Source organism: Etheostoma spectabile, chromosome 12, assembly GCF_008692095.1.
Source record: "Etheostoma spectabile isolate EspeVRDwgs_2016 chromosome 12, UIUC_Espe_1.0, whole genome shotgun sequence".
In the NCBI taxonomy this organism is placed as follows: Eukaryota; Metazoa; Chordata; class Actinopteri; order Perciformes; family Percidae; genus Etheostoma; species Etheostoma spectabile.
In genome coordinates, this window is record NC_045744.1 from 11,551,510 (window position 1) to 11,579,460 (window position 27,951).

General features: G+C 38.8%; 3 protein-coding genes across 8 annotated transcripts in view; 2 read left to right on the forward strand and 1 right to left on the reverse strand.

Annotated features, from left to right (window-relative positions):
* Window positions 1–3,862, forward strand: part of LOC116698520 (vasoactive intestinal polypeptide receptor 1) — a 29,238-nt gene extending 25,376 nt beyond the window's left edge. The window contains exon 13 of the mRNA XM_032530471.1: window positions 217–3,862. Coding sequence (XP_032386362.1) covers window positions 217–363 — 147 coding nt within the window. The 3' untranslated portion in view covers window positions 364–3,862. The remainder of the gene's footprint in view (window positions 1–216) is intronic.
* The window catches only part of LOC116698526 (chemokine XC receptor 1), a 153,799-nt gene that overhangs the window by 73,260 nt on the left and 52,588 nt on the right, over window positions 1–27,951 (forward strand). The window lies entirely within an intron of this gene.
* adcyap1r1a (adenylate cyclase activating polypeptide 1a (pituitary) receptor type I) lies at window positions 1,815–27,864 on the reverse strand. Of its 6 annotated transcripts, none has more exons than XR_004334241.1 (16): window positions 27,340–27,864; window positions 21,977–22,192; window positions 18,742–18,838; window positions 14,510–14,620; window positions 14,296–14,396; window positions 14,082–14,179; window positions 13,684–13,816; window positions 12,311–12,464; window positions 11,308–11,368; window positions 10,534–10,603; window positions 10,324–10,415; window positions 9,983–10,066; window positions 8,036–8,165; window positions 6,821–6,862; window positions 2,323–6,219; window positions 1,815–2,264 (listed from the first exon to the last, which is right to left on the reverse strand). XR_004334241.1 is itself a non-coding variant. In XM_032530465.1 (16 exons), exons 3-16 carry the CDS (start codon window positions 22,016–22,018, stop codon window positions 5,995–5,997), a joined length of 1,440 nt encoding a protein of 479 aa, XP_032386356.1. In that variant the 5' UTR covers window positions 22,019–22,063; window positions 22,134–22,192; window positions 27,340–27,864; the 3' UTR covers window positions 1,815–5,994. The 6 variants fall into 6 exon arrangements, 5 of the variants coding, with proteins under 5 accessions (XP_032386356.1, XP_032386355.1, XP_032386357.1 ...); XM_032530465.1 differs by having other exon boundaries at window positions 1,815–6,219; window positions 21,977–22,063; window positions 22,134–22,192; XM_032530464.1 differs by having other exon boundaries at window positions 1,815–6,219.

The window sequence follows — 27,951 nt, forward strand, 5'->3', positions numbered from 1 at the left end:
ATGTTGTTGTAAAAAAGTCCTGCAAACATACATTGTAGACAGACAGACAGACAGACAGACAGACAGACGACAGAAAGAGGCAAGAACAAACTACATTAAGATGTAACATCTGTGCATTTCTGCAAGTTGGTAATGCTACATTATCTGCTGCAGTGTTGGGATCAGTTTACATAACAATGCTTTAACAAAACTAGTTAGTTATGTGTTTGTCTACAGGTCCAAACAGAGTTGCGGAGATGGCTGTGCAAGTGTCACAATCAAAATCCTCTCACCCCAGCCAAGCGAAGTATCACTCAGGTCACAGTTCGAGCCCGCAGGGGGCTCGGGCGGCCTCCTTCTAGTGGCCACATCTCTTCAGTATGATTTTTAGGAGAGCATCCATGAGATACAAGTTGTTGTGGTAACGTGACGATGTCAAGTAAACTATCAGATGCAAAGCTCAATCTGCTGATGGCATTAATTCAACAACCCCTTGGCAGGGGAGCGCAATAAACAAAGTTATTGAGAAATAATATATCAGTGTCTGCAGCAGCAATGACCATGACAACACACATCTTACACTTGGTCTCGATTTGGGAGGATGCCATGGTGACACTGTGGAAAGACAACAGTATAGACAGAGGTGGCCCAGAGCTTTCAGGAGGATGACTTTTACATGGTTCTGTTTACATTTTGCTGGCTGAAAATATGTGCAGGACTGATATGGACTGAATTTGCTAATTGTTTTTTCCGCAGCAATTCAGCTGTTGCTAGAGAGACATTTTTAATCATGAAGATCCAGGGGAACTGAGCCAATGTATTTAAGGCTGTCTGTTTGTGTGTGTGTGTGTATGTGTGTGCATGAAGCTGCCATATCTTGGGTATGTCATGTCTTAAAAGACTTCTTATTTTAAGAGTTGTCTGTTTTGATGAGCCATCTTTGAAACACAGTATGTGTAAGTATTTATTAGCTAGTTTTTTCTTCATCTGTCAAAAAGGTACTGTATAACTAGATGAAACATTTCAACTGACAGTAAGTGTCTTAAGATATATTATATTGTAAGCTTGGTTTTCTTCGCAGGGTGCACATCAGGTTCCACCAAAACAAGTTCCTTTCCAAGACCATTTTACATAGCCACTGTCACTGTTCATAGCTTAGCAGGCCCTTGTCATTGGTTTAAAGAAATGCTAACAACCTACAGCTTATTTATCTATCCCAGAATGAGTGTGTGGGGTAGCCAGGCTTACTCCAAAGTGCTGTGGAGATAGGTCTGCCACCGAGAGAATATCATGTACCTTGAACCTTGATTTGGATGGAAATTAGGAAAGAGTAGCAGCAAATTGGTCTGTTGCACGCTTCTCCTTACATTAAATTAATTGGTTTTAAACAAGCATCTTATTCAACCAAAAGACAATTTCCTCTTATGATAAAAAGTAACAACGTACTGCTGCCAAATCTGTACACTGTCCATTTTTTCTTAAAGATTATTTTTTGGGCATTTTAGGCCTTTAATTGATAGGACAGTAGAAGACATGAAAGGGGAGAGAGAGGGGGAGTGACATGCAGCAAAGGGCCGCAGGCTGAATTCGAACCCTGGCCGGCTGCGTCGAGAAGTAAACCTCTATACATGGGCACCCGTTCTACCAACTGAGCTATCTGGGTGCCCACACTGTCCATTTTAATGGATAGAATAGAATATAAATGTATTTATTTGAAAGAGGGACAATACACAGCAACAGTTGCTAATTTCCACCTGTAGTCCCTAGGAAGGTATGACAAAATGGGATATGGGATGGGATAGCTAAGCGAAATAAAGCAAATCTTCACGAAATACAACAATTTACCAGATAGATTTATTTTGCAGTTAAACTTACACAACCTGGGACATGAATTTAGGACACCAGAACGCATGTTACACATGACACACTGTCACAGGTAGAACATAATATGGATGAGGTCTTATATATATTCTTTTGACATTTAAGTTACTTATATCCTCATTAATGCTTGTCATTAGATACGCATGCGTACAGTATACACTCTCTCCAACTTTCAAACATACTCACTTTAAAAACTGTTACATTAACATAAATGTACAAAAACACAGTCACAAACATCAAGAGGTCAAGAGGTCCACCGACCTGTGTGCCAAAAATATACATCTACAGTGTACTGTATATATAATCAAAAAGACATCATTTGTACACCATGGCAAATTGATAGCAGGAGACATGTAAGAGCAGCTGAGCAACATCAGTACATTCAAAAATGTGTTGGCAATCAACTCACACACACACACACACACACACCACACACACACACACACACACACACACACACACACACACACACACACACACATAATAGTTACCTTTAAAGGAATAGTTTGACATTTTTGGAAAAAACATTAAATGTTTGCTTTCTTGCTGAGAGGAATATCAAGGGGGGCAGTTAGCTAGTGATAATGTAGCTATTAGTTAGCCAATATACACCAGCTAAGACTAAACAGCTAGCTAGTAGATAGTAGCTAGTGGACACACACTATTAGAAAAGTAAGGCCTAGGCCTACATCTTGTTGCTTTAATCTGCACAACAGAAGAGTAGAAATACATGTTGTGGTTTTACAGGAAGTTAAGTGAGGTATTTCCTGTCAACAGAGCCAGCTAGCTGTTTCCTCCCGCTTCCAGTCTTTGTGCTAAGCTAACCGGCTGCTGGCTGTAGCCTAATATTTAGCTTACACACATGAAAGTGATATTAATCTTTCAAAGGTACCCCCAATTCTCAATTTTTACTCGCATCTCAGTAAATTTAGAAATTAGAGAGAGAAGGAGGAAAATTCTAGAATTAAGAGGGGATCAGTGCTGATTCAGAAAATCCTAATTTGTAGGCTTGTTTGTTGATTTGTGTAGAGAAAAATCACAAAACATAGATGTGAATAATGTTAAGCATGGTGCATTTAAGTGCCCTACCCCTATTTCATCCAAAATCCAAAGTACAAGACTCAAAAAGCAAATCAATGCCAGTCAAACTTCCCCCTTTCTACAAAACTGTCAAACCAAAATTCTAAGACTTTGACGCCACCTTGTGGTAAACAAATATACAGTGCATACATAGTAAAGTAAGGAGTTGTCTACTCTTCTTTTACAGACAGTAACAGGTTTTAGACATGGTCGTTTCCATCTGAGCCGATTCAGACTCAGCTGGGGATAGAACACGTAAGCAGCAGCAGAGTGGTTTTTATCACACCCTCATACAAACATTGTGTTTTATCTGTTGCAGTTGTTCCACTTCCTAATTAAACCTCTGGCTCTAGTTCATTCAATAGTGTCTTGTTACACATTGTTTTGTCCAAAGGCAGCCAAGCAAATGCATAAAACTGATGCATCTCCTCAGTGGTGTGTATGCTTTATCTCACTTTTTAGAGTTTATGTACGTGTTTTATTTCTCACAATAAGCTCTGCAGCTTTGGACAGCAATTTCCTGTGAGTGTTTTTTGTTTTCTTCAAAATCAGAAAGGAGACATTATTCCACACATCTCACCAGTTGTCACTACATTTATGGCACTTTGACCAAGAGAGTCAATATCACTCAATGTAATGAAATCCTACATCAGGCATTAAACTAAATGACACATTAGTGTACTATACATTGAATCATTTCACATGGAACCAGTTTATGGTAAATAAATATACATCATTTTCTGTTCAACAATATTCAATATATTGTTCAAAGATACTACATTCTTTTAATCCGCTCAGATGACATTCAAAAAAATAAATATCTTGAATAAATATTGTTAATAAATCCTCCTGTACGCATCACATGTCATCTTATTAAATGATTTCCTCACCTCAACATTTATTGTTTGTTAGCTTAGTTTGTGCACAAACAAAAAAAGACAGAAAGAGAAAATGGGCAACACTCTGCGATTGTCAAAAGCTGTCACATTAAAGCATTTAGTGTTGACCGTTACAACATATATATTGTTTTGAAGCTGTTTTTGTGTTTGATGTTGGGGCTGGATTGAAACGGACTATCTTGAATAGATGATAGCAGTTATGTGGAGCTATTACACAACTCTTGTCAAACTCATCATGAAAAAAATAACAAAGCAGGACTCTTTTGACTCACTTGAAGAATTGCAATACAATCCACAATAAAAACACACCATTCTAAACATTCTCTGCAGGAAATGACTGTTACTACAACTTTAAGATATCTGTGTAATGTACTGGAAATAGAAGTGACAACTATTTGAGACTGACTATAGGCACTTCGGAATATGAGTGTAGGAGATGATTCATTCCTTATTTTTTTTAAATGAATGCAAGTTGTTATGGCACAATGGGTTGAAGCTTAGAGAAAAGAGGACAAAGACAAAGAGTCCTGTTATTTTTAAAATCATGCTGAGGATTTGATTTTTGCTGCTTACAATACAATGCTGTACATATAAACTCATGGCACTATGAGGAGCTTTGGGTAAAAGCATCCACTAAATGGCACGTTATGTTCACAGTCTGCAAGAAGTCTGTGAGAGGGAAATCAACTGGAGGAAACTACTGACACTAGCTGTGAGGACACATCATAAATCCCACTTTTCTTGGCAAGAGACGACCTGCGTAGCAGCTAAGTGGTTTGGCAAGATGGTTAAGGGTAGGCATTGACCTCGAATGTTCAGGGTCAGGATGGCCCAGTTTGTTTGGGGACATGATCTGAATGTGAGAGCATGGACGTCTGGCCAATCCTAGCGCTTCAATGCTACGCAGGGCGTGTTGTGCCAAAATGGCAAGACACGCAAGGTCACCAGAATCAGGGGGATAGAAAGTAAAAAAGGGGCCTTGCCCCCCCCCAGTTTACACCCCTGGCTGGATTTAGCTTTGCAGCTGGTGTGATCCCATTGCCAGATGGTCTATAGTTTGTCTTGTGATCATTTAAAACAATTCAAAGTCAAATCAAGACCCCTCTTAAAAAGTCACACATTTTATGAGCTGTGAGCACTTCAAGCTAAGCCGGATTTTCCTGGTTCTGGTTTTACATGAAAAATAGCTAATAAACACAATTTAATGGCGAAAAATGTTGATTTACTTTTCTAACTTGCATCTGACATTTCACAACCCCTCAGATTAAACCACTGCCCTACAGTGCTCATTCGTTTTGGCACTATGTTTCTTTTGTGTTTATTTAATATAAAAAAATTGGTCAGAATATAGGGGGCAGGATCTTCGGGGTCCTCAGGATGTGTGATGAAATCTACAGATTTGGGCTCCAGTTCCTTTTGTTTGTAAAAGGTCATTACAATACTGCGTTCCTGATCGTAACGGTAATTATTTACAAAGTCCATGAGCCCCCCAATTTATCTTTTGACATACTCAGTACTTACGGCTGATTGTAGAAAAATGTTTGAATTTAAGATGAAACATTTAAACAATGAGCATTTGTACAAGCAAGGCGAAACTGGTTGTTAATTAACTTTGGACAGCAAAAAGATCCTGTAAGAGGATCCAGTCAGGCAACCTGTATGGCACTTTGAAGCACATCTACTTTAAACACAAACATGTGACCCCTACATTTGATGTTTAACTGTTCACTATTTTTTATTTATTTACTTTTTACAGTTGGTACTGTTTTTGGCAACAACTCCCCATCAATATTATTTAAAACATTTTAAATAGAAAACATTGGTAGAAAGGGAATTTCTGTTATGTCTCTGTTTTAATCGATGTAATGGAATTTGTCAGTTAAGATATCAAGATATCAATCATTAATCAGGAAAGATCGCAATCAGAGTCAACTAAAATGCTCAAAAAAACGATATTGTATATTCAAATGAGGTTATAAAGTATGAAAGTCAGCTATGCACCTCTAAAGAATCTCCAATAAATGCTTTCAGAAATATCTTATTTTCGGAAAGGCCTACCTATAGAATGTAAGAGTTATGAGGGGCCACTTTGTTCTGCTCTGGTTGGTCTGGATGTACATAAGTGGAACGGCACCTTGAAGTTGACTCCTGCCAATCAGACGCTCAGGTTGGGAGGCTGATGTTGACATTCTCCGCCAGTGGGCTGGACATACGAATCTGGGAGCTGCTCTTGCTGAGGATCGACAGCTGAGTCCCGCCGTTCACTCCACTGCTGGCCAACGAAGGGTGCCTTTGCTGCTTCAGGTCCACAGCAAAGTACCGGTTCACCGTCCAGCTGCGCCATTTCCTCTTGATCTCCGACTGCACCTTCAGGGAGAAACTTCACAAGGTCATTTTTTTAATGTACTTTAAGCTGTACCAGCTCCAGTGGGTGACAGTTTAAGACATGAGGTGTGTATTAATGTATTTGTCAACATTTATTATTCTTGTGAAGCATCTGTAACAGTTAGTAAAGGTTATACAATATAAACATACAAGTCTTCATATTTTACATCAGAGGTCAGCAATTAGGTTAGACCTGTGCTGCATGTTTTCAATGTGTTTTTGTTTTGTTTAATTATAATTTATTTGAGTGCAAATGTCAGAGTCTTGCAGTTATATATGATATATGGTTTATGTAATATAGTTTTCATCAGGAGGAGACAGATCATATATACCTAAAAATGTAAATTCTGTGTTAAAAGTAGTTGTTAGGGTTAGTCATTATTGTAATTATTTTGGTAACACTTTTAATGAGGAACAAATGAGGAATGACTGGTTAGTTAATGAGAAGTTCCTAAATGACTGGGGCTCAGGCACTAATGAGTAGTTACTGATAAACAGACTGATAATAAGTCCACATATTTAGAGACATTTATCCTAAAATGTGCTCATGTGCATCAAAAATGCATTTCTGTTTGTGAAAAGGGACCAAAGCTTACCTCTCCATTGAGGAAACAGTAGAGGACAGCTACAACAAAGCCCTGAGGAGGAGAAAAGAGACAACAAAACAAGAGAAAAACAGATTAACAGTCATGAAAAACTTGAAGGACACACCCTCAAACGTTCAGTCATCTAGTTAAACTACAAAATGCTGTGTGCTGACGGCTCTAAAGATGTATCTGTTTAAAAAACTTCAACTTCAGTATCCAGGGATTGTAAAGTGCAGTCAGTAAACTGCACATCATGTCGACCAGTCTGTAACTTTTTCTATAAAGGAATATGGAGCTGCTGTTCAAGAGGAGAGTGTATTTCCCTCTAAAGATTTGTTTGCCATTTTCTATGTTTGCAGAAGGGTCAACACCCAATATTTTATTCATACAATTTGGCAGAAATATAGGGTATTGAGGAGAATGATTGTGCTGCCCATGTTGGTAAATGTTAGTACTTTTTTTGCATAATGCTGTGTCCTCAGGCAGTTATAAATGTTTAATAGAAGATTTAGATGTTGCATATAAAAAATGAAAGCATAACATTCTGGCCTGCAACTTAAGTTTGTTTGTGGTATAAATGAATCTGCAAAATAATTAATTGAATCATATTGTAAATAAAATGTAAGAACAAATTTAAAAAATCCCAACACAGTTTCCCAAAAGTGATTATTTTGTTTTACCATCAGTCCAAAACCAAAATAAATTCAGTTTACTGTCAGATAACACACAAAAAAGAAGCAAATCCTCATATTTGAGAAGTTGGAACCAGTGAATGTTTGACATTTACACACTTTTTTTTCCTTCCTTCCTGGGACAAGACACATTGTCCATTGAGAGCAAGTCTATACTTTTGTTAATCCAGTTGTGGCAACACTAATTCATTTTAACAATGTTTTAACTTGTTTGTGATTTTTTTTGATTTGTAATCACTATCACTGAATTTATTGTGTAATGTTTTTGTCATAGTTTTGCTGCTTTTAGGAAAAACTTCAAAGGTCAAGGTTGTCCCTCAGCTTTTATTGGCAGTGTGTTTAGCTTGGTGGTGATGGTGATATTCAAATCTAGTCACTCACTATCCACAGCTATGCAAGCTGTGGATAGTGAGTGACTAGATTTGAATATCACCATCATTCTCCTGAAGAGCCTCTTTTTCTTTTTTATACTCAGATGATTTATTAGCATCAATGTGTTCTCTCCTTCATCATCTGGTATTTAAAAGCATACCTGGAAGGATCCCAGTCCTAGCTCAAAGACCAGTCTCTCTTTCTTGCTGACATCTTCAGGTGAGAAGGCGAACACAGTGTAGTGAATACCAAACAGGGGGATGAGCAGGAGGGTGGACCGCGCCAGACGCCTACACAAAAACAGTTTAATAAAATGTAAGTCAAACACTAATCAAAGCCATGTCTCTAGTACTGGTCAGCTGGACGTGATGCAAGAACAGAGTTACTACTGCAATAATGACCCATTTTCTGACTTCTGTATAGTAAACAAGTCATTTACGCACAGGTTCCAATTTTAAGTCAAGCCACAAATTAAACAAATAAATGAATCCCTGTTGAGCTTCAAGTTCAATCAAGGCATCAATGTATTAAAATGCAGCAGTTACACTTATATGATTATATTTAGTGTTTACATTTAAATATAAGGCACAGTATTTTTTTCTTCTTCTTATTGTCAAGAACTCCCATGAAAAGACCAAAACTAACAATGATTTGATCCTACTAACAAGGATTGCCTGAGTAGCCAAAGCCTGATATCTTATTCTACAACAAATGCAATAAAGCACCATTGTTGCCCAAAAACTATTAAAAACACATTAACGAGCTACATTGTTGCAATGGGGGCAATTGTCAGCTACTGAAAATAGTTCCCAACAGATAGACCATTTAGTCCTGTTTGTTTACAGTGCCCAGCTTTTTTAGAAAATACATAGCGTTTTCTTTTTAAATTTAAACTATGCATTTGTTACCCATTTTTAAAGAACTGATGGACATGGGGATGTTGTGTGGAAGTCAGAAAGTATAGAGTGATTGATTTTATGGGATTTGTTGACAATAGGAAAAATATAGAATATCACCAGCATTATCTTTATTCTTTAAAGATCAAAGATAAAGTTACATTTTGAGAAATAATCACAAAATTGAGACTGAGACAAGAAACATAACTGTTGACATGTACAATCTATCCTTGTAGTCATACAGACAGTAGGCAACTTGTTAGCAAAATAACCAAAACCCATGCCCCTTGATAACCACACAGAGAGATTCTTTTTAGGTCTGCCTCATTTATCTGACGGAGGTGTGTGCGAATCTATGGCCTCGACCATGGCTTTGAAATATCAGTGGCCTAAATGTGCTGTGAATTGATTCATTGATGGTGCTGTCCATTGTTCTGAAGCAGCAAAAAGGTTTCTAATTGCGACTTTTTCTCCAAGTCTCCTTTCACCAGTTTTGTCTTGGATATTTGGTAGGGATTTAAAAGGAATTGTTTATTGGGTCAATAAAAAATTCCTTTTAAAAATACAAATATCCTACTACATATTGAGTGTTATTTGAATCCGTATCTTATTTGTGTCTGTATAATGCAGTAAAACATAGTGTCTGACATACACAAAACAAATGGAAATACACAGATGTACACAACAAATGACACAATAAAATAATGGAAGGCACAAATGTGCAACACAATGGTTTTTACAGTGCAATCCAGTGACTCGCAGCTGTTTTTGAGGAGCAGAACAAGGCCAATTATACTCTGAACCAAATTTAAAACCATACAGATATTTACGTTTTCAAGATTAATAAAATTATGTTTTAACAGTTAATATTGTGTGTGTATCTTTGGGAGGACCAGTTTGAGTTTTTGTAAGGACAATTTGGTTGCCTCACTTTGGACCAGACCTTTAAAGGCCTGTTTGAGGGTTAAGACTTAGTTTTAAGGTTCAGATAGAGTAAGGTTTAGATTCAGGGTAAGTGGACGCTGTGATGATTATAGGGACTATAGAGCATGCATTATGTCAATGAGGGTCCTCAGAAGTGCAGTATAAAAATGTGTGTGTGAGAGAGTATGCATTTGGGAGTCCAGATCATTAAAAAAAAAAAATGGTGAAAGATACACACAGACACACACATGCAGTCGACACAAGACACACCACACGCACACACTTACAGTGTGATGGTGGATAACTCTGACATCCTGCACGAATGCTGAACAGCCTGTGTGGGCTCACTGAAGCATTTCTGAGCACAGCTGCTACACAGCACAAAGACATCACAACAATAAAACAAAGACAACATCTTTAGGGACACATCTCTCTCACACACACACACGTACAAGCACACTCACACACACTCACACACACACACACACACACACACACACACACACACACACACACACACACACACACACACACACACACACACACACACACACACACACACCACCCACACACACACTTTTAATTTTACATAACATTGGAGTTAGGGAATTTGCTTCTTGTAACTTACAGATAAATGCTTGATTCGTTTCCTCCGATGTCAGGGGACTGAAGCTTCTGCACCAGGATGATGATTATTCCAATGAAGAGGACAAAGTTGATCTGTGAAAAATCAACACAAAACCAAAATTAAGTTACAATTCAACCAGTTAAAAAAATGGATACGTGAAGAAAATAGGAAATAAGAAAACTGGAATAAACAGATTAGCATCTGTTTTACCATAATGGAGGCCACAACAGGTCCTTTGATCACCCACCAGAGGGCAGTGTTGTCATTTGTATCCCAGCATCTGAAAAAGGAGAAAGAGGAGGAGAACAGCACATTTCAATAATCATTAACCTTTTCTCTCAACACTAAGTACAATATGTCAAGCAAATGTTTATTTGCAGAATAAGAAGGATGGAGGGCAGTGTCAGAGGGGAGTAAATGACTTAAAATGGAAGCAGGCCTAAGATGATAATAAAACCTTCTTAGAAAAATCAGTACAATAATTCAGGATGCCGTTTGTTTTCTTGCACTGACTAGTATGTATTTTCCACAAGAAATGATAAAAGATAAAGATGAGCTGAACACAAGCTTGTTAAACGGCTACTAAAAGGTTTAATTTGCATGCCAAAAAATCGTGAATTTACTCAATTAATCCCGTGCAACACATCAGTTAACAATTTTATTAAATTTGTTCAATGATTTTATAAACATTGTCAGCATAAATAAATTATCTGCAGTGAAGGGAGTTAATTCCCTTATATGTCCACCTAAATTCCTGAAATTGCTAATCCTAATCTTAAATTGTGTAGTTGCCCAGATGAAGAGGAAATTGAGAGTTATCTCAATCCAAAATTTTGACTTCCGTGTCTTAGCAACCCAAAGGCTTCTGCCTCTTTTCTGATACATTAGGTTCTCAAGTGCCTTATATAATATGAATGTCTAACAGTGAACATGCATTTTTTTCCCTATCAAATAGTAAATCTAAAATTTGAAGAGGAGTTATACCCAGTGTCATGAAAGTGAAGCCTCAGAACAGCCCAGACCGTAACACAGATGGTGGGAGTTCCTGTAACAAAAGTAATCATATACATTGGACAAAAAAGGCAGTACATTTTCATAATAATCACAGTACTGTTGTGGGTTGGGGTTTTAGTTTGGGGTTATTTTCCCGTTTGGCCTTCCCTGTGTTTTCGTCCCGGTTTTCTCCCTAGTCTGGTGTCATAGATTCTGTCTTATGTTTCCCTGTGTGTGTTTGTTATGCTTCTGCTTTATTTTGGTAGTCAGCTTCCTGTCTAGTCTTGTCTAGTCTAGCTTTACTTTGTTTGTCTGATTATCCTGCCCCACCCTAATGTGATCCACCTGACGTCTCACCTGTTCCCCGTTACCTCTTGTATTTAACCCCAGTGTTTCCTTTGTCTCTTGTCGGATCATTCTGGTTGTTCACCTGTCTTTACGTCACCTTGTTTCAGTGTTTCTGATTTCGTTCCTGTTCCCTGACCCTGGTTATTGTTTGTTTTTGGAACTTTTTGGATGTTTTCCTTTTCCTCCTTGGATTCTGGATATTCGTTCCATCGATGTTTACGTTGTGTTTTGGACAATAAAACCACTTGTGTTCCTACTCCTGCCTGCCGCCTCCTCTCTGCATTTGGGTCCAATCCTCATACCCCCCGTAACAAGTACTTCTCATTCCAAACATACTTTTGGGAAATATCAACATTCAACAATTATACATCATATTGTTGTGGTTGTGACCCTGTTTACACAGTCGGGTATTCATTAATCACAGCAAAGATTACTACTGCAAGCTGTTTTCAGAAACAGAAGAGGAAGAATGTTAAATTTGGCTATAGTACCACCCAGACCTCTCAGGGCATCTGGGACAGGTCTGCTCTCTGTCCCCAGAGTCAGAACGTAAGTTACATTTTGAAAATTTAATTTGAGGAATAAATGATTTAATTCACATTAAGAACAGAAGGAGAAGTTTCTACTTTCCACCATAACTACTCACCCCATCCTATAATAGTGTACCAGTAGAAGTAGCGTCTTTCAGGAAAGAAAGTCTCCACCAGCAGAGTGAAGAGATAAAGACCTTCAATAAACAGCCAGAAATAGTTTGACATCACACAGTAATGAAAGAAAATCATCACTGCTTTACACGCCACCTGCACGGGGAAACACAAGGGAGGTCTGTTAGTAGAGCAAAGGCAGAAGGAAATGTTATTGGTGTAGGTGGGAAATAGGCTTTCTTGGTTGTTTTATCCTCAGTAAAAGCATTGTGTTCAAAATGTAAAAGCCATGTGTAATTATCAGTATTTTAAAAGCTCAAGACAATAAATGTCATAGTGACATATGTCTTCAATTCCTGTAAATCACAGTGTAAACCGAAATCGTCACTGCAGTGACGGGGTTGCAACACACTGCAATTACCCTCAAAATGTAGCATTTAGCATCTGTATGTGGATAAAAATGTTTTCACAGCCAACAGTAGAGACCCACCTACATGTCAAGTGGACTTAATGACATCATGTTAATGAAAGAGTCCATATTCTATCAGGGGTCAACCAATTACAGCACTGTACCAGCATGCCACAGTGGTAACCTGTGATTGCCAAAGCAACTTAGGTTAAAGCAGCAGGGTTAAAAAGAAGGGCAAAGTAACCATAGATATGTTAATGAGCCTCTAGTAGAAGATTTCCACTGGCCTTGCTGAAGCCATTAGCGTACCTAATTAGGTTTATTTATCATGCCTGCTTAACAACACTGAGCAATGTGTTGTTACCAGACAAAGGCTAAGAGCTTGTTCTGCATTTGTAATCAGGGAGTATTAGTCGTCTAATAGCGTATTTGCTTTTTGTAAACATCTGCATGTGATTGAACTTCATCAAAGGTGCATATCAAACAGGAAAGACAGGAGTGGATGTGTTTCAAGTCCTCTGGCTATGTACTTCTCTTTGTATCTCAAACAGAACACACTTGATCACACTTTACACGCATGCTTTCTTTTATAAAATGAGTGGCTGCACTTCAATGAAATACGTTAACAATGCCCTCTGGAACCGATTAACCAATGTGTAATTAATAATATAAGATCTTGAAAACATTTTTCAACTGCCAAAACTCTGCAAACATCTTATACAGACTTCAAACCTGCAGCAGGGACCATTTAGAACAATAAAGGACTAATTTTGCAATTATCTACTTCAAATTAAAATAATTAAATAATTAACCTTGTGTGTTGAAAATATTTTTTTTCATTAATAACCAAACAAGCAGCAGTCATGGTCTTGTTGATGGAAAACATGAAGAAGAAATGTATCAGCCACAGATAGTGTGAATTAGGGCTTCTCAGTGACCACACAGTATATGAAAAAGATGACTAACTGTGTGTTCGAAGCAGTGGTCGCTGTCTTCCTGAGCGTACAGCACCCCATCCTTGATGAAGACTGAGATGGCTCTCAGGATGAAGGACACAAACAGGTTCATGTGAATGAAGTTTCTGGTGCAGTGGAGCTTCCTGGAGAGAAGAAAGACAAAATACGTCAAATCGTATCTTTTTTTCATTCTTAAAAGCTCCGACAAATAAATTAAGTAATGCAGATGTAAATAACCTGTAAATGTAAAAACAAAAAGCACATTTTTATGTGTTTTGTCACTCCCACTGTTTTTCTTTCTTATTCCCACTCAAGCTAAATTTTAATTGAGTTTTTACTGACATGAAAGAAAATTTGGAGAAAAAAGTCCTGTATCAATGTTGGGAATACTGACTTTGTGACACTCACCTGAACCTGCAGAGAATGACCATGGCTGTAGTCAGAGACACCAGCGATGTGCTGTAGCCAACTGTGTACAGGGCCTTGACTGAGGCATAGTAAATGTCCTAATGTTGGAGACAGAGGGTTAGTCATGTGTGTGTGTGTGTGTGTGTGTGTGTGTGTGTGTGTGTGCTTGTGATAAATGTAATATTAAATTTAGACATGGTTAAGGAGTTCGTACAGGTTTAGTGGTGTTGTCATAGAAGAAGCAGACATCCGCATAGTGAGGGAAGGGTTCAGACCAACCGTCCTCGGTGCAGTTACGACTGACCTTCCCCAACTCTGAAAATAAAAATATAACTGAGGCTGAGTAAAACTGAATGGAATTAATAATTGAACATACAAATTGAATCAAATCAAATGAGATACACAGCTGATTTGTTGGTTCTTCTCACCATCCACAGGGTCCATGAAGTCATGGAAGAGCTCCTGACAGTTGAACACCACAACTTCACCAACATTGGCCGCCTGCCAGCAGGTCAGGTTATCCCACATCCACGGACACACTGAGTAGACAAGAGAATTACAGACTGAAGTCAGTGTCACACTCTATCAGCATTTGTGTTGTTATAAAAGTGATGAAATGATGCTGACACTAATTGAATTGAATTCACCTGAATTAATTGGAATTTAAGGTAATTGAATTGGGATACAACACTGTTTAATTTCCAAAGATGGAGCATTTTTAAGACGCCCACAGGGACAAAACTGTTCTGAGCATGGTGACAGCTCTCAAATCTTATTACCACTTTTGAGGTAATGAGATAAGGCAGTCTCTGGTATAGCCTGAAAAACAGAACAGTGTGCAAAAAAAGCTCTATTAGCTCGTATTTCTGAGTGCACAATATTAATTGAAGTTAACTCAGATGAGTGTATCAACCTTTTTATCAACTCAGATCCTCTCACCTCTGGATTTTGACAGCTGAACAGTAAGGGGACAATGCTCACTAAGGTTTTATGATACAAATCAACCTGACACTATTAAAAGTGAGGGGGGATTCATTACAGCCTCACTCAAGTTGAACCGACTACCTGCTCAGATATAAGACTTTAAACAATGCAAAATAATATACAAAGCATTAATTTAACTTTGTTATTACTGCTGACACAGTCTGAGGGCACATACTAGTTGTCACTATCACTGATTGAGCACCTGATCCAGCCCAACACAGTATCAATAGGCAGAACAACAACTATCATTCTGTAAACACAGTAGGATTGCACCCAGTGCCCAGGGTTCCTTTCACTGAGCTCATCAAAAGCCCTGCTCCACATCTCATCCATTCAGATCTTCAGTCAACTCTCTTCATCTCTTCACCAGCACCAGCAACAGTGTCTGGACTTTATTAGGGGAATATTCCTGTACTACCCAGTACATCACTACCCCACCACAAAGATAACGTCACCATGGGATCTAATCACCAAAGACTCTTCACTTATCTAACATGGTTGATAAACTAACACATTCACAGAAAGACCGTTTTCATGTAAGGAAAAAGAAAGTTCAAGGCAAATGTCCCTGTTATATACAGCAACTAACAATGATCAGTTCATGTCTCCATATTACTAGGTGTGTGCTGTGTTTTTTAGCAAACAGTTTAACCTCATTGTTACTAATTCAATTTCACCACAAACACAGCTTCCAATAGAATATCACCTCTAGCCAGCAGGCGACTTGTTCCTTTTTAACAGAGGGGCCAGAAATCCGTCTGCAATTTCAGCACCGCGGACAGCACCGTGGATTTATCACTCAGGCATCTAATATTTTACGGTAGAGCCATTTTCATTTGCCATAGATTCTAACCTTCACAAACCTCAGTCAACTAAGGGATCAATGAGTAAGGAAGACCCGACTTACATATCTAACTAACCAACCTCTCTGCCCTGCACTCTCTTTCTGCTACTAGGAGATAAAGAGGGAAGATGGCACGTTAACAAGGGGCATGCATTTTGGTCATTTGGCTAACAAGGGGGATGGCATCCCTCGCAAATTGCCTATCGCCTCCAGCACTATAAAGGCGGCCCAACAATTAGTACATTATGTTAATAATCACAGTGAGGTTAAATGGTGGAGCAATGTAAGATATGTAATGCGGAGACAACATGAATTAGCTGTGCATGCTTAAGTAGTACAGTATTTGCAAAGATTTTAGTTTACTTTAGCTGAAAAAAAGATGAAAATGTATACACATTTGCCAATTTATTTTTTACTAGCTACAGTTAATGCAGCATAATACAACAGTCCTCCAAGGAACCAGGAAGGTTATAGTATTCAGTTTTAGATTTTAGAGTTGATTCAACTTCATGGTCATTTTGGAAGCTCCAGTGTGTGGGGCTGTTGAATTGTATGCATGAATTACTAAAAAAAACATTATAACCTTCATGAAAGTAGGATTTGTTGGAGGGCTGTTGTGTTGGACTGCATTAGGTTTAGCTAATGGACATATGCAGACACATTATTTGTCATGTGATACTATCCAAACTGAATGTGATAGTCTCCACCTATCTTCTAGTCATCTGCCTCGGACATAACCTGACTCATGCTTAGCTCAGTTATAGATATTGCATCCTGTATTTTTAGAACTGCTTCTCACAGCTTTGGTATCTCTGTCTTTCCTTCTTTCTTTCTTTCTGCTTTGTGTGTGTGTGTGTGTGTGTGAGCGTGCGCAGATCTTCCGCAGAGAGCTTGGCTCTCTAATCTGTTTTGGTTCTGTCTGGTGAGCCGGACACAAAGCCAATTACCTTTTAAAGGGCAAATCTGAGCCAAATGAGCTGCACTGAGCTACAAAGGTAACTGGCCACATAAAGCACTCTGTATGCATCACTGGCTATCTCACACAAGATCCAGCCGTACGCTGAATCTTCACTGGGCTGCAAAGATACAGCATGGTATCCACACACATACTGCACATGCATAGTGTACACAAACATAGGCATACCGATTTTATTTTTCTCATTATAGCTGATCTTATTGGACGACTGAACGAGATATGTTTTTGTATTCTGAGTCACAAGGTGTAACAGTAGCAGACTACTGATCAGACCTAATTTATCCTCATCCATTCATTCATTTAGAATTTTCATCACTGGTCTGAAATAAAAGATGTGTAATGAAGCTCCTAGGAAGATTTGCATGTGGATGTGGTCCAAACAAGCTGCAAAATGTAAGTAGAGAACTATTTATTTTGAATTTTACACTATGCTAAATTCAGTTGGATGGATGTTACAGCACCAGACAGCAAATCATTATGTAGCAATTTCCCAAGGCCTGCAGTCTAATCTGGGGCCAGAGTACCTCAATTAAAATTATAATAACAAATAAATCATTAAATATGCTTTTTGAAGTGGATCTTGTTAAATCCAAAAAAAAGAAAAAGATCATCTGACACGGCTAAACAGAGCACCACCTACAGTATCTCTTTTTTGTTTATTTTATTTATAGTTTCCCTGTTCTCATTTTTCTTTTTCCCCTTTTTTACTTTTTCTCAAGCGCCAAGTCCAAGTTCTGCAAACCAGGCCTTTTTATTTCCTCTCTAACAATTTGCTGTCAGCAGAAACACAGAAGGGTTACTTTTAAAGAGACAGGACAAAATCAGGATCAGCGGAAGCATAGAGGCAGGCCAACATGTGTTACTATGACCCTGTTACCATACGGTCTGAAAATGGCAACACATTAATACAACAACAAACAGCAGGAACTGCAGAGGAATAAGGGAATACATAGCAACAGAGTGCTTGACTTTAGTGTGAACTAAAAAGTTTTTTATTTTACTTTTTATAAATGAAACATGTGCTCTAATCCTCATGAAAAATTGCAAAAAAGATTTAAAAATACAACAAAACTCAGATAAAAACACATTAAAAGAGTACAAGTAGTATGTTGCGCACAGGCAGACTGCAAGATCTACACATGTAAAACAAGCTGAACTTACAGCTCTTCTCCTCTTCTAACTTGTCATCTTACACTCTAAGTCTTTTATGTTCCATGTTTTTTTCAAGGAGCCCTGTGGCTGTCAGGGAGTCACAATGCAGTCTGGGAGATGCAGTCTGTTGGGCAACTTTGGAGCAGCAGGAGGCCTGCAGCAGTTGCTAATGAAAACCAGAATCCATAGCCAAGAACATAATTGCTTTCAGGAATCACAGACCAAGTTTCCTGTGTTTTTGGAAAAAGGGACGTGAGAAATGTGAAAGCAGCTCAGCGTGACATTACAGGCAGACATTTGGTTTGCGAACTGTGTATCACCAGATGGCTGCCTGTCCAGTATAGCCGCCTGTCAAGGTGATGTATTTGTAATATAAACTTGATAATAAACTGTGCTTATCTTTCAACCTTACATGTCCCTTTATGACTTTTTCTAAAACACATTGGATAAACAGAAAAATGCCAGGTTTTTAAGTATAAACACAAAGCTTGTTCTTTTAATTTGTTCCCGGAAAGTTGGGTTTTTGAGGAGATTAATGACTTTAATCAGCAGCTCTGTGTTTTCTGAGCAACTCAAGATGTGAAGAATGTGATCACAGCAGCAGAGCCATGAAAACCAGACTTCATGCCAAGTTATGCACAAAGAAGGAAGCGAGAACAGACACACACACACACACGCATACTCACGAACATATCCTCACTTACTTAATTCAACGTCATCGCTGGGGTTCTGCTGCATGATCATCTCCATGCATTTCTCATGTTCATGCTTGATTAGGCAGTGCTCTGACTCTGAGGCCACCTGGAGAAAATAAACAAAAACACACATAGTGCCAAAATAAATATTAACTATATGGATACCAGTGTTGTAGTTGAGTCACCAACTGTTGTGTCCGAGTTGAGTCTCAAGTCCCCAGTGCTGGAGTTATCAAGGTTGAATCTGTGTTGAATTCCAAGACTGCCTACATTTCTCCACTTTGGCACCTTTAAAGAGCTGATATACTAATAAAAGAGGGTCTACATTAAACAAATATGACACCACTGCCACGATTGCAAAGGGAGTTTGTTCACTGACTTTTTTTATAAACACCATTTAGCGATTCTCTTTCCAGCATTGGATCTAAAATCCGTTTAGGCAAACTTCCAGATCTGGGGTCCGTCTCTCTGCATTTTCCAAATGCTCACTGGGCTTGAGCTATGTTACGGGTCACTGATTGCACGCCGTTCATCGTTCGACTGGTTGTATTGTTTTCCCAAGATAGCGCCTGCCTGAATACGTGAACGGAACTGTCTTTATAAACTATCTTTTTAATAAACTGTCTGTACACTTACAAAGTTCTCAATGGTTTGGTTTACGTGTAGGGACCCTCATTATGCTATCGTGGAAGTGTGGTGCTCTTTTGAGCCTTGTTATTTACCTATTACCTGACTCTGCAGTTCAGCTCAGAAGCTTTTGTGTTTCTCAGCTTATTGTTTTGGTTTTGTATTCATCTAGTGGACAGAAATATGACTGAATATGTGTCCCTGCATTAATAAAAGATGTCTATATGTTGGCATAATGTCTAGGAATTGTTTTTATATTCAGATTGGATAGCAGAGTGATCATGGGTCTGTGTTTGTACTATATTGGCATAATAATTTTAACTTTCGTGTTGTTTGACTCCTGATTTAACAAGCTGGTGGATAGAGGGAGTTGTAAATTGAGGCTCCAAATTGTGGTTCTCCAGAGATTCGCTAATTCACATCCAGTTTTTAGTGATAAATACCTGCACACTTTTATCTAATCCCTTTGAAATTTGTTTCCCACCCCCATATTCTGTTTCACTTGGAAATACAGTGGCGTGACTTAGGGGTAGTGAGGGAACCTTTTTACCCAAAGGTAGTAGAGTTACAACCACTCTGTAACTGTTCCTCTCGCTCTCTAAAGCTGATCTCTGTTTTGCACCCTAAGCTTTCATGCAGCCCCCTGCTTGACTCTCACAGTAAACCGATAGGTGCAATATGTCCCTGCCCTCTGAGCCATGGCTGACTCATCACTCTCTCTCTCTCTGCCCTCCAATACAAATTCACTCCCGTCCTTGCTGCCTAGATAGGATAGGGCATCACCCGACTTTGAATGTGTCTCAGGATTTGCTTCCTTTATCAAGCTGCACGTGGGCAGAATTTTAACACACAAAACTGCATGAATCATTTGAAACATCATCACAGCCATCTTTTATCTAGTTTTGATTCCATTTCCAGAAACCGGAACAACACTTAAATACTGGAAACTGGGCAGAAACCATGCCAACCACTTTCATGTTGTCAATATGGGATTTGATATTATTTAATGAAACCGACACTGACATTGCTTGAAAGGAAAGCCTTTGTACCCTCAGCAAGCTTCATTGTTGCTAAGAAGCAGGTAATCTACTAGGAGCCAATACATATTGTAGGTGTGGCTTCCCACAAAGAAGAAATAATTGAATGCAGGCTATTATCTGTTTGGCAGGAGTGCAGACAGGCCTGTAAGATGAAGTTTTTAAATGTGTTAAACATTCATTTATTTGTAAATAATCCTGGATAGCAGATTATGTGTGCTGTTTGAGTTATGTATTTTGTTGTGATCTTAATATACTTACAAACACAGGCATGCCTGCATTTACACCTCTATGCATGCAAGCATGGAGGTGTATTTCTGAAGAGCAAGCAGCTCGAGCTGCTGCTGACATGAAGCCCGCTTTATATTTACGGCAAAAGAGATATGAGAGTGCTATCAATCTTCTAAGCTAATTCTCCACCAGAAAGCAAATAAACGTGTCTCCCAAAATGTCTAGCTATCAGTTTTAATGGTGCAACCTTTCGTAAATCCCTGGGTTGAATCTAGTAGAAATTGGGAAAGATTTTGCACACAAACTTGGATTTACCAAGATCTGGTGAAATCCAATCCAATTTAACTGAGGACTGCAATAACCCTGACATTGCATTGGACAAAAGACAGACCTTTATCTGTATTTAAATGTGCTTCTCATTCTCCTTTCCCAGTCACTCCTCTCCCTTGAACAGATGTCTGTCCAGATAAACTGAGCATTTGGAGACTGCAGAGCCACGTTTCCCTGCCCAAGGCAATTTTCAAGGGCCAGATAACTCAGTAGCTCCCACGGCACTGCACAGCACAGATAATAAAACTTCAATTTGGCGTTGCAGACCACTGGCACACAATCCAGACCCATTTGACACACAATAAGTACATCACAACAGACGTATGTGCCACATCAGCCACTGAAGGTCAGCTTGAGAGTGAACTGTGCAAAGATGTCAGCTGGAGAAACCCGTCACACATGTTTACTAAAGGTTAGAAAAGATGTGTGGAACTGTAAGGTCGCATTGTGAATTCATTTTTAGTTTCCCTACCTACCATCCTTAGACTGGAACTATAATTAAAAGGATAAAGACATCATCATGTAATTCATAGATTAAGGATACCAGTAGAATAATGTTACATTTATTTTCACTAGGGAAATGGCTGATGTGCTGCCACAGTGTGCATACATCTTGCACAACCTTTCTATTCGGCTTTTTATTTTAATGAGACCGCTCATAAAAGTGAGTCACAGCGGATGGATGAGCAGCTCTAGGGTCAATGGGGCCATCTTTAACTGTTCCAATAGGCGGCCAGTCGTCTTAGCACAGAGCTCATCCAGAACCGTTAACGTTTACACTGATGTGCTGATATGGTGATTTCCACGTTTCCAGTGTCTGTCACTGGCACACACTCGCAAGAGTGTACGTATGAAAATAAACCAAATCCTAAGCTAAAAAAAGTGGGCTGATGATGGAGACATGATCACACTCACTCCCTTATAAATGGATTTGGTTACACATTCCTTTATGCTCTTGATCACCCCCACACACCTACACATATGCACAGTACATGGATACATGCACACAAACTACTCACCAAGGGCAGCAGAAAGATTGCAGTCAGCAGGTAGCCTCTCATTGTCTCTTGTGAAGTGCTTGAATCCAAAAGGCTGTGTGTGTGTGTGTGTGTGTGTGTGTGTGTGTGTGTTGTGTGTGTGTTGTGTGTGTGTGTTTGTGTGTGTGTGTGTGTGTGTTCAAAGGGATGCACTGAGATTGCTCCCCTCAGTGCCACTGCACCTCAGCTGTAAGGGCTCTGAAATACAAGACAGAGGAAAAAAGGCTCTGTAAGACAACAAACAATAACAACGTAGCAAGGGAGCACAGTGTTACACTGCATCACTCATCACATACTAAGAAAAGCCTTATCCAGATATTCGTGTTAGTTTAATACTATGATGTATAACATTTTGAAATTCTTTATTATTGTGATTTGGAAACTTGAATATTGAATAACCGTTGAGGCTAACTGTAACATATGTTTCAGTTTTTGAGATGCTAGTTGCAAAGTGGGAAGTGATTTTCTCCATTCGTTTCCAATTTTTCTTTAAACCATGTTACTTAAGATATAAAAACAGGACTCTCACAGGTAATGTCACAGTCTTATAGTTTTTTTTTTCAACTTTGTTTCTGAAAAATCGTGTTTTGTCCGTAATAAGGGCATGGCGGACGGCTCAAAATACTTTAATACCCATGAGCCTCGGCTGCAGTTGCCATGGAGAAGAAATCAGCTAGGATGTTAAGAGAACGAGCAGTTAGTGGTAGGAAATTCAAAATTTTGTTGGTGCAGTTGGTGAACAAAAGACAGTGCCATAGTCGCTCCAAAATCGAACTGAATTTTTTTTAACTGCAGGTTGTAAAATCAGTTTTCTTTAGCTTGGGGGCTCTGCTATCAGAGCACATCACTGCATTTTAAGTTAAGGTTATGCCCGACAAGGTGTCAATTATAAGGAATGAATGGACAACATGGAAAACTGTCCGACACAGTCTATTACTTCTTTTTTTAAAACCATTAATTTGTATTTTCCATGAGTTTTACAATCTCAAGTTTTTAAAAACAAGTTTGTTTCCTGGTACATGTGTGGTGGCTGAAACGGGTAATTGCATTGTTTCAAAAATTGGTGGAATAATTACATGACCAGATAGTTTATAAATATTTTAAATAACAGAAAACAACTAAATGTTTGTAGGCAATACATCTAATACATCTATATTTTTATATACTTAGTCAAAAATATATCTTTCCAGGGCTCTGGGTTATGTGACAAGTGACAAGTAGCTCTCACCTGAGAGCATTGCCGACGCATATGCAAGACGCCAAAAATTAAAGTTACTGTTGCACTAGACATCTTGCCATGCCAACGTTGCAGTAAAGGTTGCCTGAATGTCATGTTTATACATTTGCTGTGAGCGTACTTATTGACTGCACGTTTTGTGTAGCTTTGGCAAAATGGAGAGTCCTTCCTCAACTGTTTTAAGCTGGCTGGTGAATGTATCGGGCGTAGAGATACACCGTGACCCTTTTTGTGGATCTACTGATCACTGTGGATTACTTTTTTTGTTTTAGTGGATTGCGGCAAAATACTAATCTTTTTTCCTAACGTTTTATGGTGGGATTTCGCTTGGTTTCTGCGTTCAAAGAGGCATCTCAACAGACTGTAGGTCAAACAATGACTGTTCACTGTTAGGCTACATTTTAAATGAATTAAGTGCTGGGGCATTCCTCCACCGTCTGTCTATTGTTCCAAGACAGCTGTGCCATGATTGAATTTCAGAAGGGCGAATTGTTACATAAATTGTTACAATGTAATTAAAAATCTGCTTTAAAAATAACATATGCTTATTTAACATGTTTGTTTTGTCCACATGTGTTCATGCTGTTCCCCAAGTGGTAGGACAGGTCTCAGCTGCTACAATGGGGTTGTTTTTTTTTTGCCCCCCCCTGGCTTGAATGTCATACTCCGCTTATGGAGGGGCAGTGTAAATTACTTCTTGCAGCTAGTGTGTTAACATCATCCTGTGGTGCTCATGGGACGAGGCACTGAAGGACTACACTCAGTTTTTTTACATTCACGATAGTGGTGATGGTGATGGTAAACAGACAGTTTCACCGGGACTACTAATAATGGACGCCATGCAGCCAATCAGAATTGAGTATTCACCCAGACCATGGTAAAAGCTCTGTGAGTGGATGTTTCTTGTCAAAACGCACCTTACAAGTTGAAGCGATATTCTAGAGACGTTTTTGTGTACACAATCGTATCTTCAGCTTTTTCTCAAAGAAAGAGATTTTTTTCTGACACAGCTATGAATCTTTTGTACTGGTGCTTGCAATAGGAGAGTTCATGCTGATCCAACCAGTTGAAGTCACATTAACATTATCTATGAGAAAAATGAATGAGAATTGTACTTCCGGAACCAAGGACGCCCAAAATGGTTCTTTTTTTGCAGCTCTATAGCTCTCATTTAAAATTTGTCTGTAGGACAAGATGATACATTAACCTGTAACTTTATATTTTGTCATATTAAACCTTTGACACAGAGTTAATTGGCTTCTTAGGATCACACTAAACTAGTCATTTGGAAAAGAGTAGATTGCTGCTTTACTGCAGGCGGAAATTTGTAATTTATAATACTATTATGAGGAAGCTGAAATGAAAAATGTTCCAAAAATGGCACTGAAATGCTACCTGAAGCATTCATTCATAGAGTGTAGTCATATTATAAAAAATAATTGATTTCCACAAAAACATTTTACAAATGATTACACAAACACACCGTGTAAGAGTAGGTGTCCACATTTTTAAATAGCTTGTATATTTTCTTTAAGAATAAAAATATGTATACAAGCACATGGTATCTTTTTATATTATGCTAATTTATGCCATAATGTAAAAAAAAGTGAACTTTTTTGTACTTTAAATCTTCAACTGGTAAAACTGGTGGTATAGAAGCCCCAGTCAGTTTGAGAAACTAATTTAATATGATTTGCTGCGTTTCCTTGTCTTATGTGCGAGTAAAATTAGTATATTTAGGTTTGGGGCTGTTTGTCATGCAAAATAGGCAATTTGATGAAATTGAAAATAGTGATGGACATTTTAAAAATATTTTCTGATGTTTCAGAGACCAAACAATTATTCGATTAATCAAGGAAATAGTCAGAAGATAGTCAATCTTCTGATTATTTACTTGAATGAAAATAACTAAGTTGCAGCCACATTTTTTTCACTACATTGTCTTCAGCTCACCCACATAAACAAACCACCTCTTCAGTGGGTATGCATCACTTCATATCTTATCCCAACAGAGTCCTACACTCATAAACCCCCTCTATCAAATCACAAAGGAGTAAGGGGATTTGTTGTTCTTCACTGAAGATATATGGTCATATATGACCACAAAAATATGTCATCACTTGCACTAAATTAAAGCAGAATGTTAAACAAAAGCATGGATTTATAAGGACAAGTTTATTTCCAAAGACAAGAAATTGGGAAGGATCTCATAAATTTCTTTTAAGATAATAAAATTATTATGCCTCTGGTCAGACTTATAACCCCTCCCCCAACACCCCTCTTTTCATGTCTTACTCAGCTTCCCGAAAACACGATGATTCACTGTAAAACACACTGAAGAACACTGGCCAACACACACACACACACACACACACACACACACACACACACACACACACACACACACACACCACACACACACACACACACACACACACACACACCCCACACACACCACACACACACACACACACAGCTAGCTAAGCTAATTCATGCACACATACAGACATTCCTCTCTGTGTCCCCTCCCCAGTACTGAATCCAATTACCTCTAAAGCATCTCTTGGATGCTTTGTCAAGTAAGAGCACTGACCCTGCTCAGAGGAAAAACCCTGAGATACAGAGTATGTGTCAAGTAGGAACAAAATCCGCCTGTCGGAATGCATGTTTAAACAGAAAATCACACAGAAACAGCCATTAGGAAAACAGACAGAAAGACAAAGTGGAACCTGACAGACGATTAGCTCAATTTCTCTCTATCTCCTTAACCCAAAATGCCACGGCAGCCATGTTGTTGAAGGCTCCAATTGAAGTGAAAACAAGCAAACAGTCCTTGGTATTTAGAACTAATCCATATGGCTTTGGTATTGAGGAGTCACTGGTACAGGAAAAAAGAGAAGGGGCTAAACATCAAAACTATCCTGTGGGATAGAAAGCAAGAGAGTCTTTGCTTTGCTCAGCACAGGGTACATGTGTAAGAATCTGTGAAGCTTTAAAGTGAAGGGGATTTAGAGAAATATCTAAATGATGTTCAGTCTTTACCTATGAAAATAAAGGAAATTCAGCACTAAATGTGGGTTTCTACAGAATGACTGATTATATTGTTTATTTTATCCAGTATACTTAATGCGAGACACATGGTATATAACATGTAAACTGCAAGACACTGAACCTGACACACACTGACAAGAAGCACCCCAAAACAGACTCTTAAACTTGATGGGAAGATTGGGCAACAACATCCCTAAAATCACAGGGATCACTTGGTTGTGTATTGTGTGTATGCACAAGGTGTGTGTGTGTGTGTGTGTCTACAGATGTTGACAGAGGTAAAAAAAAAAGAGAGAAAAAGCTTTCCTTAATGAATTATCTCTGTTGAATAGGATTTTTTTTCAGCTACCGCCTCATGTGTGTTGAATTCCTCTGAACATCGTGATGTATTAATAATTCATTTTCAGTTGAAAACGACAGTAAGACAGGAGAATGCCTCTAATGAACCCAAATGCACCTCTGTTAATGCCTGCAAAAGGGGATTGCATGTTTCTAAGTGTGCAATCACGCAGACCATGAACGTGATTAATTCTTGGCAGCTTTGTGAATATGTTCAGTCAATGTTCTTGTGCCATTATCATACAAGCCATATATACTGTAGGTTGCATTACAGGAATATCACTTTATCTCTAGGCTATTGCTAAATAATGATCTGATTAGGCTACACCTTGCAACATGTCAAACGGTTTGTGAGAGAAAAATGCAACAGTCTTGATTACAATCAATCAGTGACAAATGATTTTCCACTTGATGGTGCAGAATAAATTGGCTGATTTTGCCCAGCCTGTTTAGCTTTTATTCCTGCATTGGCAAACGTTTAATTCATCAATGCATGTGGGTGACCTTCGCTTTGTACATGGACAAGCAAGAAAATCAACACTCTCACTCGGAATTAATCTCCAGCTTGCTTTCAGTCATTTAAAAAGATACATATTCTTTTTCTTTTTAACATATAGCCTAAGGTTCAGTGAAAGCCTTCTCAATTGATCAGCCGCAGCGAACGATGTGAGTAAGAGCGCGCAGCACTCGGCTTGGAAAACAACTCAAAGGAACTTACCGATGCGTAATTTTCAGAGACAGTATCTACACATGAAGCCATCGGTATTCACGGATCCCCGGAGAATACCTGGTTTGACTCGGTTTAAGACGGTTATCAGGTCGTCCAGAAAACGACATGTGCGTTGCTGCTCCTTCTCCTGCTGCTGCTGCTGTTGTTGTTGCTGCTGCTGCAGGACGCACTCACCGCGTTGGCTGCTGCTGCACCACGACGATGTGGAGGAGGAGATGGAAGACGAGGAGGAGGAAGTCAATTTCTTCTGGATTTGCACCTCGTCTGACACAGAGACAACAAAGTGAGACAACAGTTTAGTCTACAAATGCAGCTGGAGGAGGAGAGATGTTTTCAAAACATGTCTGAACACCGGGTTGTTGAACTGAAAGGGGGAAAAAGCCTCGTAGATGTTTTTGCATGACATGCGTGTGACTTTGTTCTAGAAAAGAAACTATTCATAAAACTGACATTTGTTCCTGCGCTTTTCAGACGCGCCAGAAGGCACAATGTCCGGTTCCCTGCTGGGTGCAATTTGTGAGGCCACTGTGACTCACATTCATTACATATTAACATCTGAATTCCGCATGTGTTTCAAAGTAATCCAAAAATTCTGGTAAG

What these genes read in the sequence shown, in the direction of transcription:
- adcyap1r1a (XM_032530465.1), bottom strand. Translation starts at nt 22,018, where the DNA reads ATGAGAGGCTACCTGCTGACTGCAATCTTTCTGCTGCCCTTG. An exon ending in CTTCATGGACCCTGTGGATG is followed by an intron (nt 14,397 to 14,509) that starts GTGAGAAGAACC and finishes TTTTATTTTCAG; the next exon opens with AGTTGGGGAAGGTCAGTCGT. An exon ending in GAGTTATCCACCATCACACT is followed by an intron (nt 8,166 to 9,982) that starts GTAAGTGTGTGC and finishes GTTTTTGTGTAG; the next exon opens with GCGTCTGGCGCGGTCCACCC.